This window comes from Carlito syrichta, unplaced genomic scaffold, assembly GCF_000164805.1.
Source record: "Carlito syrichta isolate Samal-C Ts95f unplaced genomic scaffold, Tarsius_syrichta-2.0.1 Scaffold313381, whole genome shotgun sequence".
NCBI lineage: Eukaryota > Metazoa > Chordata > Mammalia > Primates > Tarsiidae > Carlito > Carlito syrichta.
This window is the reverse complement of record NW_007257477.1, coordinates 1,367,611-1,384,033: the sequence shown is the minus strand read 5'-3', so window position 1 is coordinate 1,384,033 and position 16,423 is coordinate 1,367,611. Positions and strand designations below refer to the sequence as shown.

The 16,423-nt window shown below is 51.8% G+C and overlaps 1 protein-coding gene across 1 annotated transcript in view; it reads right to left on the bottom strand.

Moving 5' to 3' along the window:
* Positions 1-16,423, bottom strand: part of DNAH17 (dynein axonemal heavy chain 17) — a 157,525-nt gene that overhangs the window by 47,423 nt on the left and 93,679 nt on the right. The window contains exons 46-53 of the mRNA XM_008070392.1: positions 15,959-16,166; positions 15,262-15,427; positions 11,755-11,857; positions 10,906-11,053; positions 10,443-10,534; positions 8,461-8,622; positions 7,472-7,636; positions 7,092-7,283 (exon numbers count right to left, since the gene is read on the bottom strand). Coding sequence (XP_008068583.1) covers positions 7,092-7,283; positions 7,472-7,636; positions 8,461-8,622; positions 10,443-10,534; positions 10,906-11,053; positions 11,755-11,857; positions 15,262-15,427; positions 15,959-16,166 — 1,236 coding nt within the window. The remainder of the gene's footprint in view (positions 1-7,091; positions 7,284-7,471; positions 7,637-8,460; positions 8,623-10,442; positions 10,535-10,905; positions 11,054-11,754; positions 11,858-15,261; positions 15,428-15,958; positions 16,167-16,423) is intronic.

The following is a 16,423-nucleotide window of genomic DNA, read 5'->3' as shown; positions in this document are numbered from 1 at the left end:
CTCTCCTCGGCCTTCCAAAGTGCTGGGATTACAGGCTGAGCCACCGAGCCCGGCTTTACATCCTTCTTAACCACCAAGAATGGGACGCCTGGGGTCAACTTCATAAGAAATGTAGGCTGGGTGTGGCAGCCCACACCTGTAATCCTAGCACTTGGGGAGGCTGAGTTGGGAGGATTGCTTGAGGCCATGAGTTCGAGACCAGCCTGGGCAACAGAGACCCCCATCAAGAAAGAAAAGAAAAGAAAAGAAAAGGAAGGAAGAAAGAAGGAGACTCCAAAACCTTGAGTGGAGCACAGCCAGGTTTCACAGCAGCCATAAGGACAACCCGACTGTCCACCCACGGGTGAACAGATACCCAAAGCAAGGTCCACCCATACAATGCAAAATGATTTAGCCTTAAAAAGGAAGGAAATTCTGAGACACACTACAGCTTGGATGAACTCTGAGGACATTACGCTGAGTGAAATAAACCAGACACAAAAGGACAAATCCTGCATGATTCCACTTATGTGAGGTCCCCAGAGTCGTCAAATTCATAGAAAGTAGATTGGCGGCTGCCAGGGGCTGGGGGAGGGGACATGGAGGTTTGGAAGATGAGGACATCGTGGAGATGAATGGTGGTGATGGCTCCAGAACAGTGTGAATGTGCTTCATGCCACTGAACTACCCATCCAAGATGGCTAGAACGGTAAACTTCATGTTACGCTTATTTCCCCACACACCAGCAAAGGGAGGAGAAAACCTTAGATGGAGACCCTGACAGAGGCCCTGGATCAATACACCGCAGGTATGGATCGGGAGAGACGCACTCTTCCTCTGAGTGATCCTCTCTCGAAAATAACACAACTCCTTCCGGTGGGATTTCAAGATGTGACTTGACCAAGTGATCTTAGAGTAATCTTGAAGAGATAAATGAAGAAGAAACCCCCCCCCATCCCCAAAAACCCGGCATGTCACAGAGCAGCATGAATAGCTCGCTGTTTTTTTTAAAAATATGCCAGTTTACACGTGTATATACATTGAGGAACGTGGTGCCAGGGTCAGTCAAGCATTCATGTGAGTGGCCAGGGTTTTGGTGGTTTGCTTACCTGTAATTTTAAAAATAAGATCGGTGGGCTTTTATTTCTTTCTGTTGCCCAAGCTGGAGGGCAGTGGTATGACTATGGCTCACCGCAGCCCCAAACTCATGGGTTCAAGCGATCCTTCCGCCTTAGTCTCCTGAGTAGCTGGGACTACAGGCATGTGTCACCACGCCTGGCTAATTTGTTTTTGTAGAGGTCTTGAACAACTAGACTTAAGAAGTTCTCCCACCTTGGCCTCCCAAAGTAGACTGCTGTAACTTTTTTTTTTTTTTTAAATTTTAAAGATGTGGGATAAAATTCAGGGTTAGGTATACAAATGTTCATTATGCAGGTACTCTTGTTGATGAGGTGTGCTCCCCTCTCCCCCCTGCCCCAGTAGATTCTCACTATTGCTAATCCCACCCCCCACCCCGGCAGTTTCCCACTACTGCCAATCCCCTCCCACAGTATTACGATAATTGTTCAAGGTCCGCTAACTATTTTAAAGACTTTAACAATGCCCATTATAGGTACCCCACATGGCTCTGCTCTATGCTTTGGAAGCAAAGTCAGACTCCCTGAGGTCTCTCTGTTCAGAAAGAAACATCACCAAATTTCCTCTTTGGGAATTGACTGGGGCTGAAAAGCAAGCCTCAAATTTCTTCTTTTTTTTCATGCGCTCTCTCATGATGCAAGGCCTCAAATTTCCTTTCTTTTGACAAGCCAGAGAAAAGCAAGGGGAAGCTCTGAGCCTGGAAAAGCAGAGGCCACAGGTGGGACTTACGCCACAGTTGTCCTTGGATACCACCTGCAGGGTGAGGGGCCCACTTTGAGAGCTGGCCATGACTTTGAGTTAAAGAATCACTCTGCTGGACACAATGGCATAAGCCTGTAAGCTCAAAACTTTGGGAAGCCAAGGCAGGAGGAGTTCAAGACCAGCCTGGGCAGCATAGTGAGACCTCGTCTCTGAAAAAAGAAGGAAAAACCAGGTGTGGTGGTGTACGCCTATAGTCTCAGCTACTTGGGAGGCTGAGGTGAGAGGATCACCTGAGCCTGGGAGGTTAAGGGTGTGGTAAGCCATGATCATGCCACTGTGCTTCAGCCTAGGCAACAGAGTGAGACACCCAACTAAAAAAAAAAAAAATCACTCTTGTCATTTTATGATGCATCAAGTACATTGGTTGGAGGTGTCTGAACACCAGTCTGAGTTGCACGCACCGGCCCAGGTTCACCCCAGGAAGCCAGAAGGGGCACAGAGGTGGCTTCCAGACTGCAAATCAGAAGGCGGCTGGCAGTGCCATGACAACTGTGGAGGGTCGTCCCCACAACAGGTTGGGAAAGATCCCACGGAAGAGCCATGAAGTTCCTCCAAGCTCAGGTTCTGAATCGGGCTAGACTGGCAGAGGCAAGGATTGCCACCAGGAGAAGGCCCCACCAATCGGGCAGCGATCCAGGTCAGAGTGGCATTCTGGATAGGTCATGGCCCCCAAAGGCCTTGGAGTAGACCCGCACGGCTCCCCTCCTGAAAGACAGCCCTTGCTCCGGTCCCCCGGTCCCTCCTCCTGCTCTGTTCTGTCTGGCTTTGTTCTAGACACCTCTAGAACTTGTTGCAGCCAAGACCACCGGGTTTTCTCTCAGCTGTGTCCTGCATGGAACCTCCACAACCTCGACGCCCAACCCTGTCTGGCCTTCACGGCCACACCACCTGGTGTGGAATGGCCCTTGCCTTGCCCACCCTGGCTGCCTCAGGGGTTCTGGCCTGCCTCTGCCTCAGCCTCCCACGTGGCCTCTGTCCCTGTCCGTCTCCTCCTGGATCCTCCCAGCTCCCTAGGTGGGGACTCCACAACCTCGTTCCTCGGGGTCCTGCCCCCAGGCCAGCCTCCCCACCCCCACTTCCTGTCTGCGTTGAGAGTCCCAGGGCGCGACTGATGCTCCAGCTGCCTGCGCCACTGTCACCACTGTAGCTGGGCCTGGCCCTCATGACCAGGGTGGCCCTCATGACCAGGGTGGTCACTGTCATCTGCATCTAGACCCATCCCGGGGTCGGCCACATGCTAATGTTAATGGGGGCCACATGCTTCCCTTTCCTTGACTGGAGCATACTCAGTGGCACTTTTCCTCACCGTAGCCATTGCCATTGTCAGTGGAGAGGAAGGAACACGGAGCCAAGGTTTGGGAGGGGGTTTAAGGGGAGAGGATGGGGTGGGTGTGGGAGGAACGGCAAAGCCCCCTCAATGAGCAGAGCACAAGGCCAATCCCCGCCTCGGATCTGATGGTGCATCTCACCCCGCCCCTGTCAACACTTGCTGGAAGTCAGGGAACCACTGAGCAAGCAGGGACCACGGCCGGCCCCGTGTTCAGCTCAGAGGGTCTCTTCGTGGGGCGGTCCAGCTCAGGGCTGCTGACTCAGGCTGGGGGTGGGGTGGGGAGGAGGGTTCACAGAAAGGAAAACTCCCTACCACCTGGCTCTGGGAACTGGGTGTGAGGTGTAGGGAGGGGAGCTGGGGTACAACCAGAAGGTTTTGGGTCCCGGCCCCGTGGAGGGTCCCGGCCAAGCCCCAACGTCCACACGCTCCCTCTCAGCACAGCACAGCCCAGCCCACTCTGGGTTCTCCCTCTTATCTCTCCTTTCCCCTTCCTCACCCACTGCCCATAGGCAGCCTTTACGGGGTCACGGGGCTTCTGCCTCACTTCCACGTAGGCCACCCGTCAGCAATCTCTGTGTTTTCTTTCTTTCTTTTTTCTTTTTAGAGTAGAAAATATCATTTATTTAGAAAGTAAATTTGAGAGAGAAAGAAGTGATTTACCTCCCCAAGGTAGGGGACGGGGCCAAAGCTTAAGAAACATGGCCTGGCCATAGCTCAAAGAGCACATGGCCACACCATAGCTTAGCAAGGTGGTGGCCATAATGGCCTGGTAATGGCATCTCTGTGTTTCAAACCATCCTCCGCCTCGTCCCAGAACACTGCCAGGTTTCACCCCCACTCTGTGCAAATGCCTTGAAGGGGTCTTGTTTTCCTGGGACCAAGTCCTGGGTTTTTCACACAAATGGGTTTTTCATCTCCAACTTTCAGTAGGCGCCACGGTTTCCGGCACGTACTTTATAATATGGTATTGTCACAAATGTATACATCACCCTAATAGCATGTGCACTCGCTGAGGATGTTACGGTCACATCATTATTAGAACAATAGCCTATAACTGCTCAGGAGTCTGGCTCCTCTGAGATGCAGGGACTGTAAGCCCTGCATATCTCTGCCCTTAGTTCCGAATCTACAGAAGCTGCTTAATAAACGATAGTAAAAGATGAGTGCAAAGCTGACTTGTGAAAGAAGCAGGGTAAGGAATTTCCAGGGAACAGATCACAAGGCCGTGAAGGTCCATGCCTATGAAGAAAAAAATACGGCTAAGACGACACACCCACAATTGGCCCCATGTGAGAGACCAGGAACAAGATTCTCATCAGGAGACAGAGCAAAGAAACTGACACAATCGTGAACCAAAACCAGTGTGATTTAGTTAATAGACTAGAAACTTCAATGGAGAAAATTCGGTATAAAGCTGTACAGCTGGGCCAGGCACGGTGGCTCAAGCCTCTAATCTCAGCACTTTGGGAGGCTGAGGAGAAAATTGCCTTAGCTCAGGGGTTCAAGATCAGCCTGGGCAACTCGGTGAAACCTCATCTCTACAATAAAAAATAAAAAATAAAAATAAAAAAGCAGGGCGTGGTGGTGTGCGCCTGTGGTTCCAGCTACTTGGAAGGCTGAGGTGGAAGGATCGCCTGAGCTCAGCAGGTCGAGGCTGTGGTGGCCGTGAGCATGCCACTGCACTCCAGCCTGGACAACGGAATGAGACTCTGACTCAAACAAACAAACAAAACGCCATACAGCTCCAGAGGTGAGGACTTAAACAATGCTTGAGTCGATGCAGGAAATTAATAAATGTGAACTAACTCCATCAGATAATCTGAGAACCGATAAGACCCACCGCATGTTGGCTGGGTTCAGAAGGCAGTGTTAGGGAGTTCCTATGTTAGGACGACCTTTATAAAGTTAGCTAGTAACTTTATATAAGGAGAAAAATCTGGCCAGGCACAGTGGCTCAACCTATAATCCCAGCGCTTTGGGAGGCTGAGGTGGGAGGATTGCTTGAGGCCAGGAGTTTGAGATCAGCCTGGGCAATGTAGCAAGATCTCATCTGTACAATGAGCTGGGCATGGTGGCGTGCACCTGTAGTGTCAGCTATGTGGGAGGCTTAGGCTGGAGGATTGCTTGAACCCAGGAGTTTGAGGCTGCAGTAAGCTATGATTGTACTACTGTACTCCAGCCTGGGCAACATAGCGAGACCCCATCTCCACACAAAAAAATTTTAAAAACTAGTCGGGTGTAGTGGTTCATGCCTGTAATCCCAGCTACTTGGGAGGCTGAAGTGGGAGGATTGCTTGAGCTCAGGAGTTGGAGGCTGCAGTGAGATATGATGGCATTACTGTACCGCAGCCTGGGTGATAAGATGAGACTGCGTCTCTAAACAATTGAAAACAGGCCAGGCACGGTGGCTCACATCTGCCATCCTGGCACTTTGAGAGGCCAAGGTGGGAGAATCACTTGAGCCCAAGTGTTTGAGACCAGCCTGGGCAACATAGCGAGACCTTGTCCCTACAAAAAAGTCAGAAAAATAAATTGGGCATGGTGGTGTACACCTGTAGTCCCAGCTACTCAGGTGACTGAAGCAGAAGGATCGCCTGAGCCCAGGAGGTTGAGGCTACAGTGAGCTGTTATCATGCCACTGCTCTCCAGCCTGGGTGACAGAATAAAGCCCCGACTCAAAAATAAAATAAAATTAAAAAATGAGAGAGAGAGAGAGAGAGAGAGAGAGAGAGAGAGAGAGAGAGAGAAATCCACCGGGAAAGCAGAGAATAGCAACCAGAAACCAGAGGCTCTCCCAAGAGGTTGGCTGTCCCTGGCACAGCTTGCATTGTCCTTCCCAGGGTCTCTCCGCGGGGAAGAGTTCCAGGGTCTCTCCTCACGCCCGCCCCCAGCATCCCAGGGGACTGACTGAGCGCTGGCAGGCCCCCAGATCTGCCCCACTAAAGCCATCAGCCATGTGCTGTGGGGAGGATCCCCTTAGGGCTCCCCCTGGGTCTGGTATCATCCTGGCCCCACAGAAGCAGCTCCAGGACAGAGAGAGGCACCGTGTGCAGCATGGTCCAATCAATTTTGGATCTAATCTCAAGCACTACAATGATTTGCTCTGGGCTAATAGTATTTGACTAGCACACAGTTCCCTAAGAGAGCACATTTTCGGGAACAAGAAATCAATAAAAAACCTCAGCGGCATGTCTTGGGCATGGGAGACCTGTTTACCATTAGTGTTTCTTTAATTCGTTCAAAATGCAGCCATCCAGAATCTCAGGCATGTAGTTAGACACCTAGCGATGATTCTGAATTCTTTAACCTGGAGAATTAAGAACAACTCAGAACATCCAGGGACTGAGGGCAAGAGACCATTCGCTTTGCGTCTATGACCTGTGTTGCCTTTCTGGACTCAAATACATCGAGTAATCAATATCACACTTTTTTTTTTTTTTGAGTCAGAGTCTCACTCTGTCGCCCAGGCTGGAGTGCAGTGGCACGCTCACGGCCACTGTGGCCTCGACCTACTGGGCTCAGGCAATCCTTCTGCCTCAGCCTTCCAAGTAGTTAGAACTACAGGTGGGCACCACCACACCCAGATACTTTTTAAAAAATTTATTGTAACGACGAGGTCTTGTCAAGTTGCCCAGGCTGGTCTCGAACACTTCTCTCCGCCTCCCAAAGTGCTGGCATGAGCCACCACGCCCCTCTTATATCACACTTTTCACTTCAGTCACATGGGCAAAGGGTTTTCTGAGACAGAGATCTTTTAGATAAAGACTGTTGGTGACATGCAGGTTCTCTGTGCTGCCTGGCTTCATATGGAAAAAGAAAGTGGTGAGATTTTTCTCCACTTCCCCCACTGCAAAGGGCAGCTTCTTGGACAGTGTCCTCTCACCTTGAGGTCGGGGATCCCGTAGCCTTTCTTGAGGGTGATCTGAAACACATCCAGGGCGCTGATAAATGCGGCCAGGCGGGACAGGCTCTGCTTGCCGCTGCCACCCACCCCCACCAGCAAAGCATTCCCCCGGGGAGATTCCAGGATGCGGTTAATTCTGCAGATGTGAGCCACCGCGTCTTCAAACAGCACCTGGGGAGACCCGAGAGATGTCTCGACATCTTGTAGCACTAAGAATCACCTCCACCCAAGCACCGACTCTCCACAAGCTGGTGTGAGTGCCAGGGGCCTTGTATTCAGAGATTCATAACGAGGCAGGAGAGGACACAGATGTCCTCTCCAGGTCCCCTGCCCTTGCTGGCAGCTCGGGCACCGCTCACCAGATTCATGACTGCGTTGACTTCATTGTAGCTGTCTAAGACATCCACCAGGAGCTTGTTCAGATGAGTCACATCAGTCACAGGGAAGTACTTGGGATCGCCAATCCCTTGAGCAAAGTGGCAGAAGATATTTGGTTTGGCAAATAAGAGTTCCTCACCAAGATCCTAGAAAAAAAGAGATGACACTTCTATTTTTTGCCACCACGACCACACAGATAATTTTTTTGTGAGTAGGAGTCCCCACTCTGTCACCCAGACTGGAGTGAAGTCACATGCTCATGGCCACCACAGCCTTGACCTGCTGGGCACAGGTGTTCCTTCCACCTCAGCCTTCTAAGAAGCTGGAACTACTTAGAAGGCATGTCCCACCACGCCCAGCCACTTTTTGATTTACTGTAGAGACGAGGTCTCTCCAAGTTGCCCAGCCTGGTCTTGAACCTCTGGGCTCAGGCAATCCTTTCACCTCTGCCTCCCAAAGTGTTGGAATTACAGGTGTGAACCACTGTACTGAGTTGGCCACACAGATAATTAACAGCAGCCCTGTACCTTGCCAAGGTGGCCTAAGAGTTCCCTAGGATACCAGATCAAGTTTCCAGGGGCCCAAGTCACTGCTGCCATGGGCCCAGCAAACCACTGCGCAAATTCCCTGGTAGGATGGTTCAATCCCCGCCACACCAGCAGTGAATTGATAGTATAAAAAACGATTCCACCAAGAATACAGGGGCCACACAGCAAGATACACTGAACTGAGCAGGGCCTTTCTCTACCCCAAGTGACTGGAAGGAGGCCATCACACCCTGATCTATTGAGGGATCAATCCCTTCTCATGAGGATCCACGGTCACATGGATTACATGAAGCCTAGCATGGATCTTCCCACCCCTAACAAAGGGCCCTTTCAAGAGGCCTGAGATTATCATTGGCCCCAGATACTCTACCCTCTTGGAGCCTTTCTTGGGCTCAGCAGGGGAATCCAGTGGCTTGACTTACGTCAAAGTATTTCTTGGTGGAAGCCATGGTGACTCTATGCAAAGCTTCCTGGTCTTTTTCATCAACCATTTTGTCACCATACACTCGTTCAGCTTCATGCAGCCAAAGGCGGACGAGGTCTAATGGGGTTTTCAGAACCTCTGCTGTGGAGAATAAGAGTCCCTGCCCCAAACACAGCATGGTCAGCATCCTTAGCTGTTACAAAGGTGAACCCTGAACCATTCATAGGTGAACTGAGAAGCAGTCACTTCCCCCAGGGTGACCTGTTAAGCTGTTGGCACAACATTTACGCAGGGTCAGGGAAGCCACTGACCGCTGAGGTCATGCAAATCACTGGGGGCCAGAGGATATGCTTATGTCCTGAGAGATGTGGGGGAATTTTCCTCACAAGACAGGGCTAGGGGCTTCATCCTCTCATGGGCAAAGAGAAGAGAAGGAACAAGGGAGGCTAATCGTGGAAGGAACCAGATTATCAAAGGCCACAAGCTCTGGCTCCACAGCGAGCCTATTTGGGTTCAGTCCTGGTTTGGCCATCTACTAACCAAGTAAACTTAGGCAAGGACAAGTGCTTATTGAGGGTCTTCTATTTGTCAGGCACCCTCATGGGATCTGGGGACACAGTGATAAGACAGACCCCTTGTTTGTGGAGTTTACATCCTAGTGGGGCGATGTCCTCAGGTAAACAAAATGACAAGGTAACTCCACATCGTGATGTGGGCTATGAGTGGCATACACGAGACAGTGAGACGGAGTGTGTGGGAGGAGGAGGAGGGGCCTCTGGGAGGGCTTGGCACTTGAGCTGACACTTAATATGGGAGGAGACCAGCATGACTTAACCTCTCTGAGCCTCAGGCTACCCCTCTGTAAAATGGGGCTAGGAGCGCCAGTCTTATGTGTTGTCTGGAGGAGAACATGGGAGCTTCGGGGCCAAACTCAATCCTTGACTCAGACTAGGCAGTCAGTAAAGGAGAAGAAACATTATCACCAACACCGTCATTACCCGTCGCAATCATCACCGCCTTCATCACCACCACTATCACATCACCACCACCACCATCATCATCACTATTGCCATGGGAATCGCCACTGTCATCGTCACCATCATCATCGCCACCACTCTCACGTCACCGTCGTCATCATTCTAAAACCATCTCTGCCATCATCCTCACCGGCACCGCCGTCAACATTATCACCACCACCACCACCACCATCAGCAGCAGCACCACTCTCACCATCACCACCACCTTCATCACCACCACTCCCATCATCGTCACCTTTATCGCCACCACTCCCGCATCACCATCACCATTCTCACCACCACCACCACCACCACCACCATCAGCAGCAGCACCACTCTCACCATCACCACCACCACCATCGCCATCACCGCCTCATCGTCTCTATGACCGTGGCAATCACCAGCATCACCATCACCACCATCATCCTCACCGGCACCACCGTCAACATTATCACCACCACCACCACCACCATCGCCATCACCGCCCTTGTCATCGCTATGACCATGACAACCACCACTATCACGGCCACCATCCTCATCGTCACCTTCATCACCACCACTCTCACATCACCGTCGTCATCATTCTATCACCATCGCCACCATCAACATTATCACCACCACCACCACCACCACCACCATCAGCAGCAGCACCACTCTCACCACCACCACCACTACCATCACCATCACCGCCTCATCGTCGCTATGACCGTGGCAATCACCAGCATCACCATCACTACCATCATCCTCACCGGCACCACCGTCAACATTATCACCACCACCACCACTACCATCGCCATCACCGCCTCATCGTCGCTATGACCGTGGCAATCACCAGCATCACCATCACCACCATCATCATCTATCCACAGCTCGCTTTGCTTTCTCTCCTGAGAGTGAAGAGGGAGAGAGAACCTTTGGGACTTGGCCATAAGACGGGCATGACATCAAGCTAAACGAGCAGTACCTGGAAAATATTGGAGAGGTCCCTGAGGTTGAAGACATAATGAAACTTAATGGCCGTGGGAAGAAATGTTGCCGTGATTTTCTGATGCAAGGCTGTTAGAGCAGAAAGACACGTCAATTCTTGTGTACTCTTAATGGCCTAGGAAGTGCAAAGCTTCAAGTTTCTAAAGCCAATGGACTACGAAATGGTGACAAGTGAGGTAAGAAATCTGTGTGGCTCTTTCAAGAGGGAAGAAGCTTGCTGCTCTCCTGTAAATCATTTCTGTGCACTGAATTTCCAATCCTCTACCTCCCCCGAAGCAATTGCATTTCATAATATCTCCTGCTGAAGCATAGCATCATTTTAAAAATATTGATTTAAGAGTATAAATAAAATATTTGCCAGGGGAAAATATGAAGAACCATCAGCCCCATAAAGCGGTAGCTTTTTACCGACAGGAGAGGGATGAGACGGGCCAGCTTACCCAGGGCGGCAGCCACCAGTTGGCTGCTTATCCTTTGAGTCACCATGGGGACCGAGCGGAAGGCCAGGTGCTGTGTCAGGATTGTGCTGTAGATGGTGGTGAGGGCCTCCTGGCCGGGGAAGCTCACAGCAAACACGCAGAAGTGGCGCTGCCCCGGAACAAAACACAAGCTTCTGTCAGGCGGTTCTTGGGGACCAGCCGGTGGCCAGGGCCACCTTCTTGGGAGAGAAGACCCTCCCCTCATTGTCTCATGTCCTTAGGGCCATTTTCCTTCTTGTGCCTTGCATGTGGCAAGTCACATGACATATCAGTTCTATGTGAAAATGCTCAATTTACTTCATGCTGTCAAGAACAACTTTGGAAGAGCCAAAGAGTGGCTCAGAGCACAGGCCTGGGTCTAGGTTCCAGGTCCCCATATGTTTCGAGAATTCAGAGCTGAAGCCTGTCTCCATGGAACTGAAGATATAATACAGGATGCCCTGTGAAATCCGAGTTTCAGAAAAGTAACAACAATTTCTTTTTTGTTTTTTTGTATAAATGTGTCCCAGATAGTATATGGAATACCCTTATACTAAAAAATATCTGTTGTGTATCTGAAATTCAGATTTAACTGGGTGTCTGCATTTTTATTTGCGAAATCTGGCAGCCCTGTGGGGTCACAAGTTGCTGGCTGGTCGTCCCCACCCCCGGAATTTCCTGACACATCCTGAAAGGTGAAGGAGTTCTCCAGAGAATGTTAGCCTGCAGCCCACGGCCCAGTGGCCCCAGGCCAACACTTCTATTGTCATTTGCCAAGAGCAAGTCTCAGGCCTGTGGCAGCTGACCAAGACGAGTGTGCTTTCTGTGTACCTGCAGTCTGGGGTCGATGGTGAAGGAGCCTGCAGTGGGGTTCATGCAGGCCACGTACTGACAGTTGTGCACGTCCTTCAACGTCAGCTTATGTCTGTCGTACCTAAGCGGGGAAGACCAGCGTGAGCCCTGTGCCACTGGCCTGTAGAATCCATCCCTGGCCCCCACGTTGCTCCCAAGAATGCCCTGCATATGGTTTTTAAAAACCTTGATAAATATTGAGGATCTGGGAAACAGCCAATTTTGCTTCATGCCGTCAAGAGAAATTTTGAAATGGGGGGCAAAAGAGTGACCCAGAATGCTGGCCTGGGTTTATATTCCAACCCTTCCCTTGAGTGGCGCTGGGACTCTAGGCAAGTGGCTTAACCTCTCTGTGCCTCAGTATTCTTACCTGTGTGATGGGTCATTAGGAGAATTACACGTGCTAACGTATGAAAAAACACCTGGAAGGGTACCTGAAACCCAGTAAGTATGCAGCAAATGCTGACCATCTCCATAACGTTATTAATGGCTGTTATTATCAAATAGGCGGAATAATTTCCTCGGCGTCAGGATCCTGACATCTCAGAAGAGTTTAAAAGATACAAAGAGTTTGTGCGTCTTTTTGTGTGCTAGTATTTGTGTGGGGGATTGCTGCCTCTTGTTCATTTACAGTAATTCCTTGTATGCTTCAGATATTAATCCAATGTCAACTTAGTACAAATGTTTTCTCCCACTCTGTTAACTCTCTATTATATTTGTCCATGATGTCTCTTGTTCAACAAAAAATTTCTTTTTTTTGAGTCGAGGTCTCACTCTGTCACCCAGGCTGGAGTGTCGTGGCGCAATCACGGCTCACTGCAGCCTCCAACTCCTGGACTCAGGCAATCCTTCTGCCTCAGTCTCCCAAGTAGCTGGGACTACAGGCGTGCACCACCACGCCTGGCCAATTTTTTAATTTTTAAATTTTTTGTAGAGACGAGGTCTCTCTATGTTGTCCAGTCTAGTCTCAAGTTTCTGGGCTGCCCAAGCAATCCTCAAGCAAATCACGCCTCGGCCTCCCAAAGTGCTGGGATTACTGGTGTGAGTTACTGCGCCTTCCTTAATTTTGATGTAAATCATAGTAACCAATGTTCTGCCTTTGAAACTTTTTGTTTGTGAAGTTCTTCCTTGCTCGCACCCCTCCTCAGATGATGGAGATATTCTCATCTCTATCAATGTCATGGTTCGCCTTTCGCTTGCAGGTCTGTGCTTCCTATGGGGCTCATCCTTGTTTGTGTGCAAAGCGGCATCCGGAGTGGATGATATTTTTTTCGTAAGTGAGTCCTTTTCCTAACACTTCCTGACACAACATTAGATGGTCCACCTTCCCTGACACGGGGCCATCTTTGTCTGATGTTCTAGAGAGATCTTTCAGAAACTCAAATCTGACTATGCCACCCCTCCTGAAGACTCTTCAGGGTAAACTCAGGGGTGAGTGTGGACACAGAACTGAAGCTTAACAAGTATTTTTTTTTTTTTGAGTGGAGTCTCACTCTTTGTTGCCCAGGCTGGAGTGCAGCAGCACGCTCACAGCCACCGCAGCCTCGACCTGCTGGACTCCAGCGATTCTTCCACCTCAGCCTTCCAAGCAGCTGGAACTACAGACGCACGCCACCACGCTCGGCTAGTTTGTGTGTGTGTGTGTGTGTGTGTGTGTGTGTGTGTGTGTGTGTGTGTGTGTGTGTGTGTGATTTATTGTAGAGACAAGGTCTCACCAAGTAGTCCGGGCTGATCTCGAACCTCCGGGCTCAGGCAACCCTCTCGCCTCGGCCTCCCAAAGTGCTGGGATTACAGACTGAGCCACCGCGCCTGGCCAAAGCTTAACAACTTTGAGGGGGCTCTCCTTAAAGAAGGCAAAAATCTTCACTTTTTTTTTTTGAGTCAGGGTCTCACTTTGTCTCCCAGACTGGATGCAGTGGCACGATAACAGCTCACTGAAACCTCGACCTTCTGGGCTCAGGTGATCCTCCCAACTCATTCTCCTGAAATAGCTGGGATTACAGGTGCATACCACCACACCTGGATAATTTCCTTCTTTTCTTTTTTCTTTTTTTAGAGAGGAGGTCTCACTATGTTGCCCAGGTTGGTCTCGAACTGTCGGGCTCAAGCAATCCTCCCAAAGTGCTGGCATCACAGGTGTGAGCCACCACGCCCAGCCAGAACGCAAAAATCTTAAGCACATTTTACAAGAATGTGTGAGACCCTCTGCAGCCATTTTGAGGGCTGGGAAGAGGCCTGCATGAATGAGGGGTCAGTGCTGAGTGCCCATTTACCTCGCAGTAGGTCCACCTGTAGGGAGGGATCCACCCTGCCTTTGCCTCTTGTCTCAGTACCCTCAAAGCCCCCACCCATGATGCTTTCAGTTCCTTTGAAATGATGTCCGACTCCCTCCAGGCTGTCTTCTTAGAGTGGTGGCTTTGTCACCTGCCCCAGGGAGCCACCCCTAGCCCCCTGTCTCCACATCACAGCCTGCAGCACACGACATGCTCCATCGCTGTCTGTGCTGCAACCCTACAGCCTGTGAGCTCTGTGGGTGAGTGTTGTTTAGTGGAGAAAAACCAAGGGACGGAGTCAGACCTTTCTGGACTTGGAATCCAGCTCTGCCACTCACGAGGGCCGTGACCTCGAGTGGGCAACTTGACGCCTCTGCCTTCATTTCTTGGCAGGAAGGGCGGGCTCCGTGAACCCACGGACTGATTGCCGGGGCTCCTGTGGCTTCAGAACCCCCAGGTTTGGCCTGGGTTACTTGCTTAAGCGACCACTGAACTGAGTGTTCAAACTGCAAACCCAAACAGCCACCCTTGGCTTCCGTGCCATCGGGAGATTGTCTGCACTCTGACCAGCTGCCCAGAGGTCCTAGGGGGTCTGGATGCAGCTACCCTGGGCACCCTCTCCCTCTGGCTCTCACGCTCTGGCCACACTGCCCTTCTTTGGTTTCTCCATATGGCATATTCCCTCCTGCCACAGGGCCTTTGCACACAGTGTCCTCTCAGCCCAGGATGCTCTCCCTCAAAAGTCCCACAATCAGTGCGATTCAGCCTCAGCTTCGAGCTACATTTGCCTTGGCCTCCCCAGGGGTATCTCTGGCCCACCTGGGAGATGCCTCTGTGCTTTTCCTTCACTCTGTAACTGCACTTCTTGGTCTCTCACCAGAAGGACACCTTATGGGAAGGGATCTGTCCTTCTCCCCTCCGTGGGGGAATCCAGGTCACAGCCTACAGAGCGTGGAATCGCCCTGCGCCCTGCTCCTGTGGTCTCACTAGTGGCCTTACCCCTCGGTGGGCTACCGACTCCCGCTCCCATGGTCCTGCAGCCCCACCCTATGACTCTGCCCCCCATGGACTCACACTATCAGTCCTGCAGCTCAGCCCCCACGGCCCTGCCCCACAGCCCTGTGGCCCCGCTCCCATGGCCCTACGGCCCCGCCCTCATGGGCCCCTGGCCCGGCTCGCGGCTCCATTGACCATGCCCCTTGGCCCGAATTACCAGTGCTTGTGGTCCATGTGCTGTCTAATGAGGGTGTGCGGGGCCACGGTCCCATACTTGTCCACCTCGGGCATGTTCATGTCATCGATGAAGTAGATCAGCTTCTTGGTGCCCGGCGGCCCATAGTTCCTCCCCGATTTCTTCTCCAGTGGCTTCTCAAGCACTCCTAGACAGGGCAGAGTGTCAGCCGCTGCCCTGTGTGTCCTGAGCCTGAGCCTGCTGGGTCAGGGCGGAGCTGCCAAACCCCAAGAGGAAAGGGGGTGGGAGCTGCCAGGATCCAGGTTCAGGAATTCACCTGCCGGAGGAGTGGTCCACGACGGGACACCAAGAACTCAGCCCCTGGAGTAAACAGTCAGAGGCAAGGGCTTTGCACTCCATCTGGGTACTTTTGGGTCACCTCAGGTTGGCTGAGATGCTTCCGTGGGACCTGCCACCTCAGCACCCGTCCACACCCCACTACAAAATATCGTCCGGGAACCACAGGGAGGGGTCCCGGCTGCCACTCAGGTTCCTCCCAGTGGGTGGGGCTGGGGGAAGTGAAAAGGTTGCCGCGAACCCCTAGGCCTGCAGTGAGGAGGGACAGCAGGGAAAGTGGTGGGGACAGCCGGGAACAGGCAGCGGCGGGCAGCCACGTGAAGCGAGCCTGACTGGGTGTGCCCAGGCCGGGCTGTGTGGACTCGCCCCGGCCCGGCCTCACCCTGCAGCATGGCCGAGGTCGTGTAGAAGTTGAAGGGCACAGCCTGCACCAGGTAGTGGTCGGTGCTCAGGCTCTCCAGCTTGTCCCCCATCAGCACCGACTTGCCGGTCCCCGCGTTCCCCACCAGCATCACCGGCCACGACTTCTCCATGAGCAAGTCCATGAAGTAGCGGATGCGGGTGGTTTCCATGGTGTGGACCAGAGAGGCCTGCAGTGGCGGGAGGGGATAGAAGAAAGGTGGGGGAGGAGTGGGGAGGAGGAAGGGGAAGAGGAGAGGGGAGACTTGAGTTAGACAACTCTTTACTTAAAAAGTCCTACTGTTGAAAGTCGTTCCTAGCCGGGCTCAGTGGCTTAGCCTGTAATCCCGCGCTTTGGGAGGCTGAGGTGAGTGGATTGCCTGAGCCTATGGGTTCGAGACCCGCCTGGGCAACTTGGCGAGACCTCATCTCTACAATAAATCAAAAA